This window comes from Mesitornis unicolor, unplaced genomic scaffold (genome assembly GCF_000695765.1).
Source record: "Mesitornis unicolor isolate BGI_N332 unplaced genomic scaffold, ASM69576v1 scaffold11232, whole genome shotgun sequence".
Taxonomy (NCBI): domain Eukaryota; kingdom Metazoa; phylum Chordata; class Aves; order Mesitornithiformes; family Mesitornithidae; genus Mesitornis; species Mesitornis unicolor.
In genome coordinates, this window is record NW_010171227.1 from 4,081 (window position 1) to 16,433 (window position 12,353).

At 39.7% G+C, this 12,353-nt stretch overlaps 1 protein-coding gene across 1 annotated transcript in view; it reads right to left on the reverse strand.

Annotated features, from left to right (window-relative positions):
- Positions 1-2,200: 2,200 nt before the first annotated feature.
- Positions 2,201-12,353, reverse strand: part of LOC104537164 (kinesin-associated protein 3-like) — a gene marked incomplete at both ends in the record, with an annotated part of 17,688 nt that continues 7,535 nt past the window's right edge. The window contains 2 exons of the mRNA XM_010179969.1: positions 2,201-2,300; positions 6,835-7,024. Coding sequence (XP_010178271.1) covers positions 2,201-2,300; positions 6,835-7,024 — 290 coding nt within the window. The remainder of the gene's footprint in view (positions 2,301-6,834; positions 7,025-12,353) is intronic.

Below are 12,353 nucleotides of genomic sequence, written 5' to 3' on the forward strand. Positions count from 1 at the left end.
TAGGCTTTCTAGCATGTATGGTTTTACCTTCCAACACCAACTCAAATTTGGGAAAAGGGAGTGTCTAACTCTCCAAACTCATGGGACTGGCAATTCCACGGCTCATGCCTTGGAGCACTAATGCATTTTACATTAGCTGTAAGCATCAGGAAATCCTGGCTTCTGGCGCCAAGAAGTTCAAAACGATAATGACACACATCTGAAAACTAGGATTCGCCGTTCGACTGCCACTATCTATTCTATCAAACAATTCAGTCCCGCTCTGTTACAAATAGGACAGAACATTTGCAGCAGCCCACGCTGTTTCCAATTAGCCCGTGTGTCTGGACTGCAGACAAATCCATGGAGCAATCATATTGAAAAAAGCTTTCCTAGAAAACAGAATTCTAATGAGAAATCTGAATATTTACAGAGGCTATCAACAACGGGCAATTACCAAGTTTGTCGTTAGCCAAACTGCAGTTTTTGTCTGTTCTTTCTGGAGGTGAGCCTCCAAAATGCCTTGAGACATGACAAGGAAATTCTGCAAGTACTTAATTCAACTAAGTATACACCAGATGTATTTTGCTACTCATTTTAGTTGAAATACAATCAGATAAAAAAGCAGCTAACTAATGTCGCTCCCCGATAAGGGACTGAAATTTGAGGTTGAGTGATCTACTTTAACTTTTACCCAAGGACACTCAAGAATTTTTTTGTCAGCTGAAAGCTTTCTGGCCAAACAAGCATCTCAACATGGGCTGTATCTACATTTACTGGCAACAAGACAGTCCACAAGCTTCACCCTACACACCTTTTCCCCCACCAGGGAGACACATACCCATAAAATGTTCTGGTTAATACAGAAATCTGTCATCTTCTGGGTCGTGTGTCTATTTTAAAGTTGAAGGTGGTAAGTCACAGAGCAAGACTCCAAGAGCAGCATACAGCTCATACTTTCTTCAGTTTCTCCATGACCCGTATGCTCTGAAACAAAGGTTGAGCATTTGGAAATTACCAATGCCAGTATCCCCTTCCCAAACATAGGCTCCACACAAAGGGATACACACTAGTCTGAACTTGACCTTTACTGAGTATAAACACTTCTTTTTCAAAAGGATCCATCTCTTAAGTCCTACTTTTTCTCCTGATTTTAATTTTTAATTTTTTTTAGATGTTAATGCCATTCCACCCTTGCTGAATGTTCAGCTTCCTGGTGCACCACAGGTAGAATAAACAAACAAGTGTAACTGTCTGTGGTCCTTTAACACTACAAGAAGACAAAGTAAGGCAGAAAAATCTCTTTTGCTTCAGCTGTACATGCTGCGAGTTACTAGTATTTTACACAAGGTGACTAAAGTTGTAAGTGGTCAAAATAACATTCTTCCTTTGGAAAGGAACAACTTCAGCCACAGGGCTGGGCATATCCAGACAGCATCCTGCTAACGTGAATTCTGTACCTTGACTGTGAAGTGTTTGAAATATTTCCTGCTAATGAGCACACATAATTCATGCTCTATAAAAGGCCTTTCCTAAGCGCTACAGGATCTATGAAGATTTCATTCCTTGAAATGAGTCTTTTCTGTTTTGAACTCACGGGAGAGGTCTACTCAGAAACTGAAACTGGAACATCTTGCTAACATTCAGAGAAGGAGAGGTCATTGCGCAGAGGGGGAATTCAAAGAAACATCTCCCAAAAGTCAAGCCAACATCTTTTGCTCATCTAGCAAATTTTCAAAGTAAGTGCCATCAGTAATCTAAGTCTTCCTGAGCTATTCCCAGTTAGGTTAAGGGGGGTGGAGAACAAAACAAAACAAAACAAAACACCACAGAAATAGTTTTGGCAGCTGAGAAACTGATTTTTAACAATTTAAGAATATTGGAAAGGAAAGTCTTCTAGGTAATCAGTATCTCAAGCCCCTCTTTAGGTATTTCCCAACAACTATGTCTGAATATAGTTGAGTAATTGTCAAAATACGTAGTTAGTTGTGTGTTCTGGTTTTACATTTCTATTCTACAGCTTTTGGAAAGCTATCATGTATTACAACACGTATGCTAAAAAACCACGTAATTCAGAGGACAGGCCAGAATGGCTTTTTCAGAGTAAACCATTCCCACTGCTATGAGGGCAAAAGTTATTGAACAACACAAACAAAGCCCTATAAAGAAACTTGAATGAGTATTGTTGGATTTCATGCAACCTTTACAAACAACAATTTACCTGCTAGAGAAGGGATGCTGCCCAACAAGGTCCCCGTTCTGAAGATGGTAATCACTGAAGAAATCTGGACTCACTGCCCCATCGGGGGCTACTAAGCCATCTATAAAAACAAGAAAGATACAGTGACTGTATGAAGGAACATGACTTCGGGGCAAGTGGGCAACACAACCCACACTGGTTTGTCTTAGAAATTCATTACAACTTGCAGTATTTCTGGGAGGAACGTCAAGCAAAAATACTACTGAAAACCAGCAATGTTTATTACAAAAACACCTCACTGGGATTCCAAGTAGCTCAGCCTACTGAAAAGAGCTGTACCTAAGAAAGATTTTCTTAGCCCTTCTTCCTCAGCTCTGTAAAGGTTTGATCAAGACCCATCTTGTCTGCCTCATCATGAAAGTAAAGAGAAAAAGTAATGAGAAGGGTCAAACATTAATCTGGACCAGCAACAAAAGTAGAAAAGCAGCAAAGGTCTTAATTGTTCAAACTCCACCCTCCACCACTGTATCTCTCAAAACTAGTTACAAAAAACCAGGAAAGTAACTTCATAAAATCACAGAATCGTTATGGTTGGAAAAGACCTTTAACATTCAGCAAGTCCAACCGTTATCTAACTCTACCATGGCCACTTCTAAACCATGTCCCTGAGCACCATACCTAGATGGCTTTAAAACACATCCAAGGATGGTGATCCACTTCTCTGGGCAGCCTGTTCCAGACTTTGATAACCCTTCCAGTGTAGCAGTTCTTCCTACTGTCTAACCTAAACCTCCCCTGGCGTAACTTGGCAGTATTTCCTCTTGTCCTATCGGTTATAACTTGTGAGAAGAGACCTACCCCCACCTCTCTACAACCTCCTTTCAGGTAGCTGTAGAGAGCCATAAGGCCTCCCCTCTGCCTCCTTTTCTTCAAACTAAACAACCCCAAGTCTCTCAGCTGTTCCTCATAAGACTTATTCTCAAAACCCTTCACCAGCTTAAAGGCTTCACAGTTTCCTCATGCTTTATGAGGAAGAGAAGAAAATCAGGGGCTAACATTTCCCTCTGTTACAACAGTGTAAATCCAGAGTGTCTTTGAAGTCAAGTCAGTGAACTGACCCCAGCTGAATGAGAGCCCAGCTTAACTCTTTCCTGTTCCCATTGACAAAACACATTTTTGTTCATATTAAGGGAATAGTTCTTACTCAGTAATTAGCATTATGCTCTAATCAGATAAAACAAGCTACTTCATGAAAACAGACTCTGCATCAGTTTGTCTCCATTACTGTATGAAAACAATCCCAGACTTGCAGTGCAAAAAGCATCCCGAAAGCATCCCAATAAAAACAGGTTCATTCAGACTGATACTTTAATAGTTTAACAGAGGGGAGAGAGAGAGAGAGATTCCTAATGACTAGGAAGTTACAAATGCCATTCCACTTTAAAGAAAGAGAGATAAGATCCAGGGAGTCACAGGCCACTTAGCTTAACCTCTGTGGTTTCAAAACTACTAAAACTGCCTGTGCAGGAAGCAGTAGAAAGTTACTTACAGACACAAGGGCTTAAAGATGACGACTCAGGCATTCAAACGAATCTCCCTGTGCTTTATGAATTTACCTGCTGTTTTTTGAAGATAATATAGTGACAAATGATAAAAGGAATAGAATTGACACATCTAGATTTCTAACAGACATTTGATGAGGTGCTACAGAGACTGATTTAGAAGATAATGCCTCATGGGAAAGTGAGTGAGTGCAACAGACTGTAAATGAAAAATGCTGGCCATGAGCAGGCTACATTTTAGCAGCATAGGATAGCTGTACATGGCTATATTTTAATTGTATACATCTGTATACATTATGTGAAAGAGTATTACTTGACAAGCAAGTAATCTGGCACAGATCGATATGACTGTCTTTCAGCATGTTCAGTGAGACACAAGTGCCCTGTGATATGGACGTAAAGAACCAAAGAAGAGGAAGGAAAGTTGAAGTGGATACTATTAACACTTGTGCCATGTTTTCCCTATCTCACCACCTATTCTGTATTTTTCACAGAAAAGAAATGAGGGGGAATATTAGCACTGTTATACCTGCACCACTCAAGATCAAAGCTATCAATTAATGTGACTATATAAACAGTCAAGTTTGGTTAAAACTTACTTGAAAGCAGAGAGACTTAAAAGTAATTTCTATCTTTCTATTAATAAAGAAAGAGCTACATTTTAACTCTGAGGACAGAGCTACCACTACTTAAAGTGTCTTCAATCAAGAGTGCTAACATTCAAACCATAACACTCAGAGTTATGGCTCACATGAATTTCTAGGAAAATGAAAGCACATGGATAGCATCAGCTGCATATAACATGATTGCACAGTTAAAGGACATCTGTTGTTATGTACATTTCAACATAAATTAAGGTTATGTACTTTCAGAGCAAGAGAGACACAGAACTAATGAAGCTCAGAAGCTTCAGAGATTCTACCAGATCTTTAATGTGGGTTTAAATTACTATGCAAGAGAGGTGTTGGTGTATCACTGCAATAAGAAACTCATCCTGTCATCAGTGAACTCCAGAACTATTATGGCTGAGGGGGACTTAATGTAACTGAGTGTCAGTCACCTGTGCAGGTCATTTCTAAGATTACCAAATTAAAATGCAAACATTTAACTTCTGAACACCCAAAGATCTGTATTTTTGTTATTTTTTTACTAAGTAATGCTCTGTCCTTTGGAAACAAAAATGCCTCCTCCAATTGGTGCAATAATCTGTAGCCTTTTCAAAGGAATGTTATGTCCCCTCTGGCCGCATCTCAGAGGTATAATAAACCTAGCAGACTTCAGAAGCACACCATTACTGGCACTTGTCAGAAGGAACCTGAGAAGTGAATCTGTGTTTTGAATATAATCACCTACTCTTACACCTCTAAAAACAAAAGCACTTTTCAAACATCTGCACAATATATCATTGGAAATCTGCCTCTCCTTCCCGGTCAGATATCAATTCCAACACAAAAATCTTTGTTTAAATAACATTAAGCCTGTAACATAAATGATTAAAAGCCAGGAAATTCAGTGTTTCTGGTGTCATTCCATCTCTAGCTCACACTACTGAGAAAAGAAATGACCCTATGAAATAAGCAAAGGTTTATCATTAGGACCTGTAAAGGAAGACTACAGCAGGCATGTTGGCACATTTTTAATTTAGGAAGCCCAAAAGAAACTTGATGTAATAAAAGACCTTGGGACCATACAACACATGGCTCACACTGCTAACCTTGTAGGTCTAAGTAGAGCAAGATAAAGATACAGGACTCAAAAGGGAAAAACATAGCACTGAAAAGGCAAGGGGCTACGTCTGACATATGGAATCAAAGCAGAACAACAAGACTCCTTAAATTCTGATGTACTTTGAGAATGATTTTTGAAATGCTGCTGAGATCTTGCACAACTATTTTTCTCACAGCAACTACAAGTAAAGCTTATGGGTTTTAGTGGTTTTGTTTTTCTTATTACGATTGCTGCAAATTCTTCCAGAGTCAAAGTTTTGTGACTCACGCTTCACAGCAAAGGACTGGACACTTCTGTGGAAAATAAAAAACCACAGACTCAAACCCAGCCATTAAAAAAAAAAACCCTAAAAAAAAATCCACACGCACACAGTCATCCAGGAGTTTGAAAAGGATATAAAACCACAAGTTTAAAAGCATAAGCCAACTCCTAAGCTACAAAAAGTTATGAAGACACTTATTCGGTGGGCAAATTATTTTGTGATTGTCTCCTGCAGAGTTTTTTTTGAAACAGCTCTGAAACAGCTGGCAAGGGGATATTGGACTGGATACATCAGCGTCTTTAGCCAGTATGGCAACTTCTGTGTTCTTAGTAACTACAGAATCTTTACAAAAGTTGAGAACCCCTAGAAATATACCATTATGCACTACTAAAAGGATCAAGCAAAATGATAAGCATGTCTTTTTTCTTTAGAATATGTATCAGGACTAATCTCAAATAAGAACATGACTCTTCTTAAGAATTATTTTGAAGATTTTTAACTAACTTCTTCAAATTGTCAAGTACTAAAACTTTCTCACATGAAAAAATATTCGCAGAAGAGATTCACATGCTTCCCTAAATATACGAGAGCAAAGATCATACAACCAGATCAACTGAAAGTCACAGAATGTTTGCCTCTGCTAAGGAACCTACATGTTTGATGTGGCTCAACTGAAATCTTTCACCAAGATCTGCTCCCATTTTTATGTTACAGAACTAACACAAGGCAGAAAAAAATTCAGCATCAAATCCCATTGCTGTGAACTTAACAGAGATGAGAAAAGGTTTGTGTTTGTAAAGCAAATAAGCTATGGACACAAGAAAGAGGTGTGAAGAACAAGGTTGGGCCGCCTTTATTCAAATCAGTTGTCATGGTCCATTAGCTCTCTTAATAAGGTCATGGATACACAGTACTCAATCCGTCATTAACATCCTAAAGAGGACAAGCCCATCCCTGGCTGGCATGCATCAGTGCTGCTCCCAGTGACACAACTGTCCCGCTGGTTCAAGTCAGCAGATTCTCTCTACAGCCCCAGGTCAAGCTCCTGTCCCAAACATAGCGGTAGCAATCCCAGTCCTGAATACTAACATTTGCTGCCTTACCTGCATTGTAGTAGAGGTCAGGTCTTTCCAGAATATCCCCTTCATGGATGTAGGGCTCAATAGGATCGTCACCATACAGATACTGCTCGCTGTCATCCATCTGCCGACTCTCCACCATCTCCAGCCACTGAGAGTTGTGCCATCGAAATTTCTCGCTCTGGATTTTTTTAGCCCATTCCTCATCATATTCCTGTTAAAATCACCACATAATATTTTAGGATGAGGTACAGACAAAGCTGTTTGGTTTAACAGGAAATGCTAGAGGGATTTTATGTCAGCAAAAGATGTAAGCTTCAGGGCTCAGTGAATTAAATCTTCTATTCGGATTGCAGAGCACTTTGAGCAAACAAGGGAAAGATTTTTCACACGCTAGGGATTATTCTGGTTTTGTACATGCAGCAGTACCATCTTCCCTTCTTGATTTGTAACTTTAAACCATCCAGAAAAAAAAAAAATCCCATTTTGAGCAGGGAGCAGGGAAGTTCCATCATCACAGTGTCCTCATTTGGTTTATCAAGAAGAGCCAAGTACTGCCAATTTTCAGGGGGATTTCAGTAATTAGTTCCTAATGCTGGCCAAGTGTCCTGTATATCCTCCTTAGATGATCATTCACTAAGACAACTACTTACTAGAAAATACAACAAAAAAGGTTGGGATCAAAACCAATAGATTTTTTTTTTCCATGAGCTTCAGTAAGACAGGATTTTATTTTCAATTTCTTGTCAAATTTTATAATGGCTTTCTACATTTAATATTGAATATCCACAAAAATGGTACACAACATTTGTAATAAAGGGGCTATGGCAATCCAAGATATGAAACTAAAATGTGAGAAGAATTTCTCCAGAAAGCTAAGGAAAACAGGATATAGGTTCCAGCTGCTATGGAAACAAAATGCAGGCATGAAACTTCAATCTGGATTATAGCCTGATTGCACTCAAGTGATGTGATATTCAATATAAAGGCACATCAGAAAGAAATGACATAGCCTATGGTCACTGCAATCAGCTGTTTAGAAGGCTCCTCTAAACAGACCAGACTACGTGGGCTGTTGATTACCACTGAGAGAACACAGACCTGTGGATAAAACACAGTTTCTCAGTATTACTGGAAAGACAGGGCACAGCTAACTATAGGAAACTCATCAACATATGAGATCTGCAGATGGTAGCGATTTGGGAAGGTTCACAAATAATGCACTATGGTTAGTACTTTTTTAAATCAAAGTATTATGAAAAAGAACAACATTCATAATCAAAGTGTTTCTACTCATGGGAAGAAATACCCTTGTGAAGCAGGTCTCACTTCCCTGTCTTCTAAACCAACTACAGAAGAAAGAAAAATGGAAAACTATTTCTTAACTCTCATGTTGGTTTACACAGGACCTAGGCACTTTCCTTGCAGTTCTAGCTAGAGTAGTTTAAGGTTTTTAAAATCTGTTGTACTTAGCCCTGAAGGCAATAAAGAGCGTTCACACAATTAGCGCCAATGCTTTGGCTATGGAAGTGGTAATTTTTTAAACTGCTCCAGCTAAATACGCAGAAGTAGATCTGTCTATAACTGGAGGTCAAAACATAACACCGAAGACAGAATAAGTTGGCTTAGAAGCTCACGTTAAACTTCAGAAACCCCTATAAGCTGAACTTGAGCTTTTAAACTGACTTAATAGTCAACCTACCTTGTCTGCACTGCTATTTACCTGACATAGGTAACACACTTTCTACTCTGTGCCTTTCCACCCTTCCGACTGGTCAGCAACACACAAACCATCTGGCCCAATCATTCTGGCAGAAGCTTCTCTGACATGGCTAACCAGTACCTAGAGCATCCAAGACTTCATGGGCAGTCATTGTGCAACCGCAAAACCCTCCTCTATGGGAGTGAATTTTAAAACTTTGTTTTACTTGGAGACATGGCAAGCTTGTTTCTGTTGGCTTAAAGCAGAACATAAACTCCGTTTTGATGGGACATCCACACAAGTGCTTGCAGATTTAGGGGTCTGATCAGTCTGAGGCATTATTCTAAACTCCTCCAATTCCACCTCTGGCCAACACCAATTACTGGACCTTTCTAATGCCCCTCCACACCTTCCTGACACACAAAGAGTCCTCTTCAAAACCCAGTCTCCTGCATAACTTCCACACACAGAGCGGGTATCACCTGTGGGATCTAGAGATATTCTCAGTGCCCAGTGGCCTCAAGCAAAATTCCAGGTTTCTGTCAGACACAAACGCAGCAAACGCAGAGAGGAAGAAAGAAAAAACACCACAAAGCAAAACACCAAAATCAAACACACACCTATCCCTCATCCTGTTTGGAAAGAGAAAATCTCATGCTATTTCTGCCTCTTGATCTTTTCCCTCACTTCCACTCTCGATTAAAAGAAAGAGGCTAGAAATAACAGTGAAAAACAAGATTCTCCCTGGAAAAAGCAGGCTCATCACTGAGATTTACAAAGTGACCCATAAAAAAAATGAAAGGGCGCGACTTTAATGATGACATCTGACCAGCATCTCGGAAACATCTCCTTTGCTGCATCTGCCAGAGCTAAACTGTGGGCCATCTATTATGTCAGCCTCCAGCAGTTATGAATTACAAGGTTTAGAGAAACACCTTATAACTTCCAGAAGTCATGCTGCAGTCTTAAGAAAACTATTCCCAGAAATCATGATTGCAAAGAAGTTGGGGAAAATAAACAAATTCAACAAACAGCAAATTCGACTAATCTGTGGGAAAGCTGAATCCCTTTTACATTCTCCTGTTTACCTCTATTAGTTCTCAAAAGCAGAAAGGCCAGGAGCTAATCACCTAATTCACATTTACCATAAACACGCTCTGAGAACATTTTTATCTTCCCAAAGTTACAACTCCAAATGAATCCCACTTGCCCAACACTACAGCTCCACTCCACACCACTATCTGAACAGGTTTAATGTCTGTCACAAGCAGACATGAACTTCTCATATCTTTCTAAAAAAAACCCCAACAAACCCTAGTTAACAATTCTCAGATCTTTAATGATTTTTTTTTTCCAAAGATACCAAGGTAGAATATTTCTATGTATTCTACATTTCCCATCCTACATTAAGAGGCTTAAAACTCCCAGATATTTTACCTCAATCATTCATTTAAGTTTTGGAAAACAGGATTAGCAACTGATCAGCAAATTAGCAGCTATAAGATTGAGCGTATCTGCATGTTACTTAAAAATCACAAGTTCAAGCAGTTTGGCTACTTTGTGACATCTGTAACTTGCATTTCACTATGAATGAGCAACAAGAACAAAGAAATGACCGCACCAGAATCAAATCAATCGGCTTTGTCAGGAGCTTCACTCTGGCATCAATCCTAGAAAAGAATGATTTGCAATAATCTAGGACAATTTGCATAACCTCAGCACAAAAAAGTTTACCCAGGTACTGCTCGATGAGGAATATGTCTGTAGATTTTCCACAGAAATGTGCAGAAACGTCACTGTGTCATGATTAATGAAATAACATCAGAATGGAAGAAAAGCTGTAAATGCGAGACTACAGCCAGAAGGCACAAAGAAATCAAATTAAAGAAGTTTAGAGCAAAACAATTCCCTAAAACACACCAAGTCTTCCAGTAATTATATTCTGAGCTATTAAAAACCATTGTGTTCTTTGGATTTGTTTAAAATTTGTACACTTTGTTTTGGTTGGGTTTTGGTTTTCGAAACACGTGAAACACAGCTCCTTTACTAAGGAATTCCTGCAAAAACGAAACCAGAAAACCAAACATGATGGAGATACAAACATAGCTTTGTGCCTTCCAGCCCTTTTAAATGTTAGGCTATGAGAAAAGTGGTGGGTGGGGGAAGAAGGTGGCAGACAATGTGCGTATTCTCCAACTCCCCAACCTCTCCCAGAGATTGCATGTTCAGAAACATAAAAGGAGGAATCACGAAGGTTGATTTTATTCTCTTTGGAGCTCCCTGACATCACTGTTTTTAACATTCGGTTTCCATAAATCCAGAAGTGTCATAGAAGATGTATGGTTCAACTCTGTGAGGAATGTGCCATCCTTTTTGAAGTTCTACTTCCAACTTTGTTTACTACTGAACCATTGAAATATTATGAAGCGTTAACTGGCCCATTATCAGAGCATGTCTGTTCCCTATCAGGGGTCCCCTTTGTCACTGGCTTCCGTCACACCTTGTATCTGATTAACACACTATAGGATAACATAGAGCTACACAGATCTGCTTTGTGTTCTCTCTCAGCTGATGAAAAACAGATTTTCCTTTGCACTTTAATGTGGTTGCCCTTTAATTGGGTCTGTAATAGGGTTCATTTGATGTGATTCCTCATACTAAACTAAAACTGCCATACAGTAAGCAGAATGCTCATTATGTTCAAGGCTGTAGTTGGTAATTTGTTACATTCTTCATTATTTAACCATCGCTAAAACAGTTTACATGAAAGGTTAAATTAACCATTTATTAAGAAAGAAAAGATGTATCTTGTCTTGCTATCCAAAAGTTAAGCATGCCATTTGAACTATGTGCCTCTACAAACCAAGGAGAGAAACAGATGTTATGGATCACCTTCTGCAGGTGTCTATGACACCTACCTCAGGGTAAGTACCACCGGAGGGCAATTCATTCACAAGCCAAAATAATTCCTCTACCACCTACACCTGTGCAACCCAGAGTCCCTTCTTCACGAGGTTCATCGCTAAATATATTTTGGTAGGGAGGTAACAGAAACCCATGATATGAAACTAATGGCAAGGCAGAGAAGAGAGAAAACATTCATGCCCCCTACATAAAACGCCCTCAGTCCATAGTGTTGCTGTATTGTCAGTAGCTGAAAAGAGATTATTTTTTTTACGTTTGGAGAAATGTAAGGTATCTCATTGGCAAGCTGTTAATAAAGTAACAGAGATCAGGTGTTTTGCTCACCTTCCCTGTCTTACAACTCCAAAAAGCAAGCACCAATGCTAGAAGGAAATCTGCCCGAGATGGATTTACATGAAGATAAAACCAAGCAGGACATGTCTGCCCTGTCTAATGCTGCCTGCAGTGTGGTTATCATTCTTCTAGTCCTGTCCTGTTGGGTGGGTGCTCTTCACTACAGAAAGCTGCCAGCACCAAAGCGGACTGATTGCAAACTTAACAATGCAGAAGCTGATCGGTGAAAACACATCAACACTTCAGCCTGCAGCCCCGCACCCTGGCTGCTCTTCTGCCCACCTCTCTGTAATTCATGGATTGTTAGAGGAAAACAGGGGAACAAGACACACCACAGAAAGGGGGTCTTGACAAGTGAAAAGAGAACCTATTTTTCTGGAGTGAGTACAGCACTCTTTATAGAGAGATGACACCAAGCTAGAGTCAAAGGTTATCTATTTTCAGAGTACGCTGCCTATCCAAATAAAGCTCACAGCAAATCCCTGTGCTCTTCCTTGATTCTGAGAGAGCTGGCCAACACCTTCCACAGGCGGCCCCAAATCCTAGAGCATGGAGGGCTCACAGCACATTCCTGCATCTTAAG